Genomic DNA, 12,701 nt, shown 5'->3' on the forward strand with positions numbered 1-12,701 from the left:
CAGAACACTTTGACACAATGTGACTATGAACCAGCTCCTGGTCGGATTCCACCTTCAACAATGACGCAGACGCTCAGCGGGCGACGGTGACCCGAGGCGACACTGTCGGTCCACCGCCACAAGATGTCTCCCTACGCTCAGCTACGGCGAAGCTGTCGCGAGAAAAGTCTGTGATAAATACCCGCAGAAACAGGGCTTGGTTCTGTCAGACTTCATCCCCCACATAAAAGCTCAGGCTGCCATTGGAGAGCCCGTTGGCAAGAGCGAACGGGACGCAGACGCAGGGGGATACAGCAGGAAGCCGCCGACGAACGCAGCGTCCATCACTTCAGTTGATGTAACCAGACAGCCTATGTTGGAGTCAATTATTTTCTAATAGCAGCTTTGATATAAAAGAGACAGAAGGAGGCGAGAAAATGGGACATACTACAATACCTCTGCTGATGGCTGTATTGTCCTATTGCGTGTGGGAAAACGTCGAGGTAAGGGAAAGACAGTCTGATTCCTTTGTAACGATGGCGCATTGCAATTGTAGTTGTGCAGACTGTCGATGTGTGTTTTGGACCTTTCATTACATGTCGATATTATTCATGCCAAGAACACTGTTCCCATCTCCTTATTGCTGACACGCGTCCTTATTTAGGGCAGGGTTCATTTGTAAATGCACCCTTGAGCACCGGCCATCCTGTGTCAGCAAAAGTAATGACACACGACATCCACCCAAAGCGCAGCGATGGTGAAAGGATTTGAAATGCAAAAATACAAGCCGAGAGTCCAGCCATATAAATACAACACACTGATATATACAACAAATGTGTGATTTAGTGTTTGTTTGACGCGCTGCGTCAAGCCCGGGCCTGCATGTGAGATGAGGAATGTTACAGGCCTTTTGCACTGAGGAAGGATGGAAATGAAATCGCAGCCCATTGCATCCAGTCCAGGCCTTGTCCAAGGAGGAAATCAGCTTGCATCCGTCCTCTAGAGGAGTGCTGCATCTCCCCAACAGGATGGTGTCTGCTTATTTGATATTTCAAGACAGGGCACTGAGTGGACCAGAGGACGTACAGTTTGATCTTATAGTGAGAAACAGAACTTGCAGGAATGGTTGTTTTGCTTTGCAGTGTATTATCTTCCTTTGTGTGCCTCTGCTTTCAGATCTGCTGATCTCAGAATGCATGTGAGCAAACTGTTTCATCCAGGGACACATGATGTTCAGCACTGGACGTGCAGTGCATGGGTATTGCAGAGTATACTAATGAGAGATATGGGGTCATCCTATTGACATGTGTCTCTATCAATAGCTAGAGAGGAGTTAGTGAAAGTGTCTTGTCCAGAGCCACAGATCAATGGGCCACCAGCTGCTCCTGCGTTCCTACCGTCTCATCACGACTAAGTGCAGACCCACAAGTTATTTCCCAGTAATTCTTCAGCAAAGTAGTCTGTAATAGACCCGAGGCATGAATTCTGGTTGGAGCATGTATGTAGGGGTAGGGTGGTGTTTGATCTGTGAATGAGTGTGGAGGGGGTGGGGGTGGGGGGGATGAGTCATGATGTCCCAGCTGGAATGGTGGCTCAGGTCAAATGCATTTTTCCACCTTGAAATGAAAAGCGAACAAGCCCGCTCCTGATGCCTGAGATCCAATATGGAGCATCTTGACTGTTGGTTCAGCGCGTGCCCAAGTTCCTAAGAGGATTTGTGAGATGTTTATTTATTAGCCATCTTCCACAGCGAGTCTGTGCATTCATAAAGCCTCTTTTCTTATTGTGAAATAATTTCACTTCTCTAAGAGCCTTAGTGGGATTTAATGCTATGCTGAGGAGCAGGCTTTAGCGTCATACAAGGAGACCTGCCCATGAAGGTTTTATAGTGAAGATTACTCTGTGAGAGGGTTGGCTGGCTGGATTACACAGTGGTATTAGTCCTAATAAATCTGTCGTCTTCCCTTAACTTGTTCAACTTCAATTAGGTTGAAAAGGAGAATTGTCGTGATCTTTCTTTTACAGTGTGGTATTTAATATTGTCAGTGTTTTGGGACCATGTCTAATCAAATTACATTTTCTGGCAGCGTTCTCAATTAGCAAAAGCCACAATAGGTTTTAGATGAAACACGAATTCCACATCATCCTGTGTGCCACGATGTCTCACTTACTGCACGTCAAGTGGAGTAATGGCTTCCCAGGTAATAGCACTTACCTGTTGCAGCACCTAAAGCATTTAGCTAATTGACACGTAGAGAACAGTTCCCATCCCATCTCACTGAAGTTATGATAGTGATATGAAATCTCATAAACTATTCTTTGGGATGATATTGACCTGGCACAGCATTAACATGATGTAGATTAAGCATTAGAGGAAAGAAACAGCTCCAGGTGCCTGTTTGCATTGATGCAAAATTTATAAAATTTTGTTATCTTGCAGTTTCCTATGTATATTAAAATAACATTCAAGCAATTCAATACTTTAAATCCCATACAATCTGAAGCAGCTAGGAATTGCACTGAGATTGTAAATGCTGTTTGTCTATACCCCCCACACAGGAAAATGTGATTTAAGAACGCACTCATACAGCGATTGTGTTTCTTTGTGTGTAGCATTATTTGACAAAAAGGGGCTAGTTCAGTTCTGTAGATATCAAGATAAATGACTGCAGTGTGAACCTAGAGCCCTGCAGTGGCAGACTCTGGAATGAACCTACTTTATCTACAGGTTTCAGGAAATTCAGAAGGTCTGGGGAAGCACAATAGGGGAAAAAGGGAAAGAATAGGGAAGGAAAGCGCTGCAGGATAGGAAGCATATCTTATTGTGGCTGAAGATTAAATAGAAATAATGAGTCACAAAGTTGCTCTGCGTGCACCACATGCCCCCACCACTACATCACAACAGCAACAGCAATTTTAGTCATTATGCTGGAATAGAGCCATACAGATTGATGCACCTCCCACCCCCATCTGCTTTCCAATGCAGTAACACAAGAGGATTTCTTTAGAAAAAAAAAAAAAACAGAAGAAAAAAGATAAGGACAACCAGATCTCTCTCTCACAAACACACCCACATACACACACACACACACTGCCTACACTCATTTAATTAATTTTAGAGCCAAGAGATAATCAGGTTCCTCTAATGGGTTCCTGTGTGCTTGCTATTAACTACTATATCTGTGTGCTAGTGGGCATAAAACGTACCATCTTATTGTAACACCCCCCCCCCCCCCCAATCCTCTCTCTATCTGGCCTATAAGTTTGTAAAGTGCAGCACACAGACACACACTGGATTAAATCTTGCACAGTCATTGTGAAATGAGAGCTACACCGTGCCAGGGGAAAGGAGCGTTGTAAATGTGTCCTAGCAATTGAGCTGTTACCAGAAGTGACAACTCAGTGAATGACATTAATGCACCCTTTGGGCCATTCATGCAATCGACAACATTGAAACAGTGCCTTGTGTGGTTCAGAGTGTTATTAGACAGGGGGTTCATTTTCATTGTCACTGCCAGTCGTGTCTGGGGTGGAAATGAAGCAAGTACTGTATGCATTTGTGTCTGAGTCTCCAGGCATAGAGTTCATCCAGCTTTTCGTCAGAAAATAAATTGACATTAATCGCACATTTGTGCAGCATCATCTCAATAGATTTAGGGAAACTCTGCCAAATTCAGTTTTAGATAATTCAATCTTGTCCTCTGGCCTATGTGAAATATTACAAATGATGGGTCTCTGTTGAAAGGAGAGTAATTCCCAGTCCAGAATTTAATAAGGCTCATCACTTCATGTAAATCCCAATAGCCTGGCATACATATGGTAATTCACAGAATTCGGGTTAGATGTAATTAAGGAAAAACCATGCACAAAAAAATAGATTTGCATTGCTTGCAAACATGCATGTTTGTCCAGCGTCACCTAGAGGGACTGACACACACTAGCATAATGTAGCTATCCTGATCACGTCCAGCTTTGACTCCTCTCCAGAGTCTGGCACGGCAGAGCAGCCCAAGGTCTTCACACCCTGCATAATCGTCACAGTAAGCCTGGAACGGGTTGGATTTCTGCAGCAAAAGTTTACTGCCAGGGCAAAGCGAGATGTTTAGTCCTGCTGCAGCCAGTGGGAGGTTTCAAAGGAGCCACCCTCGAAAACATCTGCAGTGTGGTGATAACACTTGTCCTCCATGTTCAGGAGGGAAAAGACACAGCGCAGTGAAAGAGATTGAGAGCTGGTGGAGAGACAGTGGCAGTGGGAGAGCGAGGGAGATAGAGAGAGGGAGAGATAGAGAGAGAGAGAGGGGCTTGCCCTGGCACAGCAGATGATTTGAGAAAGGGAGAGCATGAGGGTGAAGGAGTGTAAGTGATGTAGAGCATGTAGAATGCTATGTGGGTTGCAGGGTGGAGTGCATGCTAATGGAGGAGCCTTGCCCTTTTGCAACTAAACCAAGGAGGGAGAGAGGTCTATCTCTGTCGTGCATATGTATTCACAGGTGGCCTTGAAATGTGAGGAGGGGAGGACAGAAGAAAAACTTAGAGTGGACCACTGAGTTGTATGAAAGCAGCAAATCTAATTTACTTAACGGTTGCGGCTGCAGGATTTGAGAGAGCGTGGGGTTGTTTGGTCCGCTGAGAGTGATCAGTGGCCTGTTTTCATATTCCACAGAAGAACATTAGGAGCTGATATAGGAGGAAAATTGATGCTCTCTCTGGCAGTTTTTTTTTTTTTTGCTCTGTGATTCGGAGCAGTTACAAAATCACACAGCTCCATCCGAAGGACTAAAAGCTTAATCTAATGTAACAAAGTTACAGTGGTATTGTAGAAATCACTCAGATACACACGATTAGGTCGTGCACTCACACTCACAGACGACTCTGAAGTACACACACTTGCTGCTTTTATAAAGATAGCACGCTGCAGAGTCGCCATCAATAATTGAAGGCCGTGGAAAGGTCTGGACTCTCGCTTGTCGACAGGGCTTTGGCACTTGTCACGCACCCTCTTAACCGTCAGACTCCGCTGTCTTCATGCTGCCTGTTTTTTTTTTTGTTTTTGTTTTTTTTAATTGTTTTTGAATGTACAGTACCTCCTTTCCCGCCCTCCGAACCTACTCCCCAGCCTTGTTCGATAAAACACAAAACACAAAAGATTCCCCACACCTGGCTTATCCCCATACTACCCCTTAAACCCACCCCCAAGTCTCCTCCTGTCTGTCTTTGCCCCATCCTCCTCTGTTCTCCTTTGCCACATCCCAAAGGCACGCCTCACCCCTCCCCTTCCCACTATCTCAGACACTGCTTCTCCATCTGCCTCAGCAGTTCTCAGTGGCCAGTGACATCCTTTCACTTTTCTTCTGTGATTGTTCTTCAATAATTTATCCTCCAAACTGAGTCTGAATGCTGTCTGGCAATCCACAAGCAGCCTGTGAGAATATATTGCTTTCAGAAGTCAGGTGTAGAAGTAAGGTGAGAATAATAACGTTTGCGTGACAATGAATAACAGACATTCAGTTGATATTTGCTTTTGACATTTAATACTAAAGCATATTTCAGTACAGTATTTGCAAGAGACAGTTGACATTCTCAATTGCTGGTAGTTTATTTAGCAATATCGATGTATAATGGAATTAATTTTGGAGGTAGTTAAGAAGTTTCACTACCTTCACTTGAGAAGAAATGTCCCCACATAATTTGAATCAGTGCACAGTATATAGCAAACATATCATTTCCAAAGGCTCCCTGCAATTGACGGTACCTATACTGTACGCTCCATAAACAGATGGTGCTTACTATAAAGAACCAGGCTCCTGGTGCAAACAGCTATAAATGATAAAGAGACTCAGGTGTTGCTGTGGCTGCTGTTAATCATCAACAATAAGACTCAGCCTGTGATGGGGATAGACAAAGAGTGCTTCATTCTCCTCTCACACCGGGGTCATTGTGCTCGCCAAGGCCAAGCTGAGTACGTTAAAAACCAATACTCACACATGCTCAGCTGACAAATTGTACACTTAGAGCTTAGCTGTGTCCTGGAAAGAGAATGTAATAAAAGTACAAAGCACAAATGGTGTTTCTAGGACCCAGCAAGGGGTCTTTTCTTACAGATTGTCTTAGTGATTAAACCATTTCCCTTCATTTGGGCAGTCTGTGGAGACTTTATGGCCTGAGGAAATGAGATAACACTAATATTTAATCTGCTGAGTGATTCTGCAGCACAGACTGGCAAACTGCACAGGCAGCACGCATTATCTCACCAAAGTGGCCCCGCTCTAAAATAACACTGAGAGGACTAAAGCAAGACTGGACATGTCTGCCTGACATGATCTCAGTTATCATTATATTTGTCAGCAGATTTATCAAACAGTAATTTCCAGTGCAGCTGGTAATGAGTAGTGCTTGTGTTGAATATGATACATTAGTACGGTAAAGTCAAATCTTTATGGGCCAGAATAGCCCACCTTAAAAAATAACCCTAGCAGTAAATATAGCAGTCACTGAAGTGAAGTCTGAAGGACAGACAGATGGAAAGATGATCATATGTGTGGTAAAAAGGAATCAGAGGGACGTGACAAATTTTCAGCTTGTGATTCACCACACTGAAATGTACTAAGTACAACTAGTGAGCAAGAATGGGATCAGCTGTATTTACCGTGTACAAGTTAGGAATTCTTTCAGTGTCTCTGGAGTTGTAACCCTGCTAAAGGTCAGATGGCACCAGGCCATGGTTGTTGTCACTATTATTTTTATGTGGATTATATTATTATTCAAATACCTTTTTCATCTTAAAATGAGAAATTATTGCAACTGTTGAAACAAAGTTTTCATTTTAGCTGCAAGACTGATTTGTAGTTCTTCATCTACCTGTGGAAGGCAGTCAAAGGTTTCTTCAATGTGTGTAGCAGCAATAAGCCAAACTCAGTAGGGTCCAGTATTGCATAGGTAATTTAAGTGGTGTGTAAACAACCAACAGGCAGTGATAAGGAAAGCCATAAGCAACCTGTCGAGGACACAAAGCCGGACCAAAACATATGGAAACTCTTTCATGTTAGAAAGAAGGAGAGAGAGAGAGAAAGAGAGAGAGAGAGACTGAGTGACATGAAATTCTGTAGGGAGCCAGTTGCTACGGTAACAGGGAAGGTAGCGGGCTCCTGTGGGTGGTGTTACCATGACAACCACCCTCAGTGGCCAAGTGATGCTGGGAGTGAGAACGTTAGAGGAGAGGGCTAAAAAATTCTGTGTTTACGAGTTCGATGGGAACAAGCGAGACACATGAAGAGGACGAAGAGGGAGCAGAAGCTGATATGAAATAGAGCGCGGCGTGCTGCGTACTGCTATGACAGTATGTCACGCTTGTCTTTAACAGATCTTTGGTTTTCTTTGCACTGAATAAGCGGCACCCTGGTCCCAGTGGACCCTGATGTAGCTGTTTATCCCACTGTTCATTAACAGAGCACCTCATTATCATAAACGGTAGGCCAAATATGCTAGCAGGGCAACATACTGTTGAAGACACTAGCTGAGAGAATAAGGTTATCCCCCTATTACATCTTTGCTGTTAGAAAGGGTCTGAGTATCCATGCTGGGCTGTTTCATCAGCAATGGTCTGACCTCTCCCTAGGATTTAAATACCAGTTTGTTCCCACTGGGGTGATACCACACGCCTCTGAAATTAAAACAATGAACCAACATTAAAACAATGAACCAACATGTTGTGAGAACGAGTTAAATGTTACATATATATTTACTGTGGTGTATAATGTATGTGGTATGGAGCCTCTAGTATGGGGTCTCTACCACTAATAAAACGATTATTGCTTTTGGCTTTCTGTTCACATACACCACCACCACAAATATATATGATAATATTATTAATAAATACACACAGCTATACACCACTCTGCCCCCATCTCATATTCTCTTTGTGAGGCTCACACAATATATATACCGGTATGTCAAATATATATATATATATATATATATATATATATATATATATCACATTTCCATAACATGCATCTGCTAGATGGGCTCCCAGGGGAGCTGGCAGAATGTGATCTGGATTGTGTATGTGCATAAATAAGAGACAGAAGGAAAGGATAAATGAATTTCTTTAACCCATATTCTCCCCCTCCTCCATTCCCATTCATCCTATGCAGAATATTTCTTCATTTCACGCTGAAGGTCTCTACTTGTTTTATGGCTCTGCCACTATACTGTATACGTATACTGTATTTAGTTCAGCACAGATTGATTTATCTGACATGCTTCAAGTCATTTGATTAAACACTCCCATCCACTGTGACAGCACATTTTTAAAAACAGTTAACACACAGGCTGGACCAGAAGATGACTGAGCAAAATGTTCTAAAGCTCCCAGAGGAAGCAACAAAGGACAAACAAATGGAAATATCTTAACACATTTGCAGGAGAAGACCTCTTGTTGATACATAAGCTTCATGTTTTCAGTTCAATTTTGTAGTTGATTTTCGTGAGGAAAGCCTAGTGAGCAGTCAAAATAGGATAGATAACCTCTGCAAATATGAATACAATATCAACTGATGTTAGGGTGAAGAGTCTTGAAACACGCTCACCATCTACTGTACTGTCCCAGGATGAATATTAAATGATTTCAACAGGTCCAAACATTTTGTGGTTGGCTGACACCCTGTCAGCATGTTTTAAATATATCTGTGATGGTTTTTTAAATATAAGTTCAGAATTATAAAAGAAAAATAGAGAGAAATGGAGTGAGGGTCATTAGCAGTACAAGCAAGTACTTTTACCCCAGGGCTTGTGTGTGAGATAAGAAGGGCGAAACAAGAAGCATCACATCTTATTGATGGTGGCTGCTGTTTGTCAAAGAGACAGTAGAAACACAATCTGTCCTTAAGTGGATCAATTATTACAGTCTTTCAACCTAAACATGACCTCATTTAGGTTATGGGATTCTCTTAATCTACTTAAAACATGCTGAAGGGCATTGTGCAGTTGCTTTAGGACCTGCAGTCTTATCTTCCCCTGCACAAAATACACATGTTCCAGCTATTTCTCTCAAGTGCAAAATAAAGTAAATCATTTTTACATCATTTCCCGTCAGTCTGAAGATCAAACTCACACTACCTTCTATTCCATTTAATCTGCTGTATATGGGAGAAAATGCAACAACCTTAAGGACATAATTGTTTTAGTGTTTAATGCATTTTAGCTGTGAAAACGCACATCATTCACTTGATGACAGAAATTTGAACCTCTGAATCCAAGATATGACTCAAACCTTTTAAATGTATGTACCGTATAAATACAGATTTGTTGAGCTTGTTTGCATTGTGTCAATCTCAATCTGCCTGCAGAAAATCCCTGGCAATTGTGTTGATATTAGGATGTTTCAGATGGACCTGCAGTGCTCAAATCCCCGCTAAGCCGCTGATTCCTTCAATCCCCTGAGGTAACTCTTCAGCTTGAAATCACATCTGCAGGCTCACAGTGTTTGGCATTAAAATGTTGGCATTGCCATGTTGTGTTACTTAACTGTGAAGGAGGTTCAGCAGTGTTAGGTAACAGCAGAAATTCATCAGCCATGCTACCAGAAGATTAAATCATTTTCAGCTTTGGCCGTATAAAGAATCCTGCAGGCACTTCATGTTTCCGGAGTCTCTGTTTTTTTGGCTGTAATTATTAAACATTCTTACGCAGTTGTCTGCCTCCTACATATTTGCAGGAGGAGGTGGCGTTGGGAGGATGCTGAAAAAGACGAGCTATGATTTAGTCTTTTTGGAGAGGAGGCATGTACAGTGTGGCGTCATTATGGTGCGTGACTCAGAAGAAGCATTTGTTGAGATGTGGGCGGAACAGAGAGTCAGACATGCGTATACATTCAGCCTACTCAGAGCAACACAAGTACCACGATCACTTGTCACATTCTGAATATTGCAAAACCACATTTCCACAGAACTGGCAACAGCACGCCTGAAACTTAATATCTGTGGGAGTTTCCTGTTTAGTGCCGCTGATTGCATAGTATTCTTGCAAGATTTTTCCAAGGAGACGGCTGAAAGGCAGGATGTTAAAAACAAGCCGCTGACAGGAAACATAGCCGTGAGAATATTTTTCTCAACAATGGAAATAAAGATGAGGTGTTTTTGTGAGTGTAAAATAAAAGAGAGAAGCAGCATGTGTGTTTGCATGATATTTGTCATGAGTCATGTGAGTCCCAGCTGGGGACAGATGACATCTTTATTTCTGTGTGTGTGTGTGTGTGTGTGTGTGTGTGTGTGTGTGTGTGTGTGGACGGACCGTCTGCTCATGAAGTTACTGTAGATTAGAGGAATCTGTATCATTTAAGGGTTTCAGGATGAGAAAGTTAGCCTTACAGCAGAGAGAAATCAGTCATGACTCTTTTCAAGCCCCCAGCTGCAGCAGCAGCCTGTAGAGCACTGCTTGAGAAGACATAGGCTAAAACACTGAGAATGGATGGTGTTGTACCAGCAATCATAAAGTGGTTAGCACGACTAGCCTCCGAATCTAGGAAGTCTCTTGTGATGCCATCTGACATGTCCTCTATTTTAAGCTATACTTGAAATTAAATCAAATATTGGGAGTTGGGTTTGGCTGCTGTTTCAGACCTAGATGAACCCTGGTGATTATAGGGCCATCTGCTCCCAGTGTGCCCAGCTGGAGCCTGGACCACTGTAATCTGGAATGATGAAGCCTGATTTAGAGGAAACTGTGATGTTTCTACATTTCTCTCTCTGTTATAATGGTTGGTTATGATGAGTTGAACTGAATTATTCAATACAGGATCCAGTGAGTAACCTTACAGTTAGACTGTTATGTGGTCTACAGTGGGAAACTACAGGACAATAGATGAAACACAGTGGAATCGTTTCCTCGCTGCCCATCAGTCTTTTCTGAATAGAAAATTAATGACTTCAATTAGCCATTAGTCAGATATGTATAATAACGAGGGTTAGTGTGCAGAGTGAACCTGCGTTATCCTCCTTTGTCCCCTCTGCACGATGAGAGTCTGGCAGGCTAATGTTGCTACTTTCTAATAACTACATGCCACACCAGGAAGAGGGCTGATGGAGTCCATGAATAATTGAGCAACATAATTACAATGATGAATGTTCCCAAATCTATCTGGCCATTTAGCACTGCCCGGGGGGGGGGGGGGGGGGGTCCAAACAGCAGAGTGTCAGGCATTGTGTGAAAGCTGCTAGGGAGGGAGAGGGAGACAAGGGGTGTATCAAGGATAGGGTGGCTGGGGTGGATCAAGGAAAGGAGGAGGAGGAAGAGGGAGAGGCACTGGAGGAAGGGGGATATAGAGAAAGTATGAAGGAGGGGCGCCGAGAGCAGGAAGACACCCACTATTCAGCCATCTGCGCTGCACAGAAGCACAAAAGACATGCTCACGCGTGTGTGTGTGTGTGTGTGTGTGTGTGTCTTTCAGACAAGCATTCTGTGTGACAGAGTGAATAATATAATATTAATTAGAATAATAACAAGGACCAGATATTACAAAGTTCATCATTTGCACAGTGTGGAGCTCACCGCGGGTAGATTTAATAATAATAATGACTAAATGGGATTTATTTGTAAATTTAATGACTTAAACTATGTCAACTGTAGAAGTTGTGCTATAATGAACAAATGTAAAATGTTATTGCCCTGAGTGCTTGCCATCTGGTTTCAGAAACCCTGCTGTAATTTCATGACTGTTCAGCTGATGCTTTCAAGTTTAGTCCTATTCTGGGGCATATTTTACAGCCCACTCTGTTCTGTCAAATTACAGTGTAATAGACAGACCCAGGTAAACACACGTATCTTGTTATTTTAAAGGTTATTATGTCTCTGTGATGTATGGCCATCGTGGTCTGTTTTGATTTGATGGGGTATCTCAGATTCTGGTTGCTAAGTAGAGTTTCGTCCTCAGGGGTCTGATGTCTAATTAATCATCGGGTGTATAATATTTATCTGACCAGAGTTTCAAGTTGATTTTTGTAGCTTTTAAATTAAGTATGTACCAGATTAGTTCACACAGCACTGACACAGACGCACAGATGTGTTAACACTAATACACAGATACACACAGGGTACTTACCTTGCAGTATTTAGAGCATGTCAAGTAACAAAGGCAGAACAGAACAGTTTCAATCAATCAAACCAGGGAATCAAAAGTATGGCTGTGGCTGTGCAAATAACATGATATGTTACTCCCAGCGCAGCATCACTAAAAGACTGTACATCTACTTAAGGTCTTTGAAGCGCTGATGGCATGGCACTCCAATGTACAGTCTGGCAGCGACTTGTAAAAGGTGACAAATGATGGGTGGGTTCCTCCCCTCCGCCTCTTCTGCTCTGGCTTGGCTGCCAGGGCCAAGAGATTGCATCATTACAGAGGATGAAGTCATCCTGCAACATAAGGGTGGAACAGGTGCTGAAAATTTAATTAGAACAGGGTGGAACATGCTGGAGGAACATGTAAATGTACCAGCCTGGCCCAACTCAGCTCTGACGGAAAGAAGCACTCATATTAGAAGATAAGATAAAAGAGCTACGATAGCTCTTATTTTGGGGTGTTCTGTGCTGCAGTATAATTTCCTTTACCAGAGGGATATCTGTGAAAATATTATAAACCATTATTATATCTGCACCAGCTGTTTCACAATGTCTGTTCCAATGTACAGTGTGTTCCTGTCTCTGTGGGATCATTTAGTTTCCTCGTG

At 42.7% G+C, this 12,701-nt stretch overlaps 1 protein-coding gene across 2 annotated transcripts in view; it reads left to right on the forward strand.

Annotated features, from left to right (window-relative positions):
• The first annotated feature begins 201 nt into the window (after positions 1–201).
• The window catches only part of aplp1 (amyloid beta (A4) precursor-like protein 1), a 28,290-nt gene continuing 15,790 nt past the window's right edge, over positions 202–12,701 (forward strand). The window contains exon 1 of one of the 2 annotated variants that reach the window (XM_026371708.1): positions 202–482. In XM_026371708.1, coding sequence (XP_026227493.1) covers positions 417–482 — 66 coding nt within the window. In that variant the 5' untranslated portion in view covers positions 202–416. The remainder of the gene's footprint in view (positions 483–12,701) is intronic. The other variant, XM_026371709.1, reaches the window with a different exon arrangement.

This window comes from Anabas testudineus, chromosome 16, assembly GCF_900324465.2.
Source record: "Anabas testudineus chromosome 16, fAnaTes1.2, whole genome shotgun sequence".
Classification (NCBI taxonomy): Eukaryota; Metazoa; Chordata; class Actinopteri; order Anabantiformes; family Anabantidae; genus Anabas; species Anabas testudineus.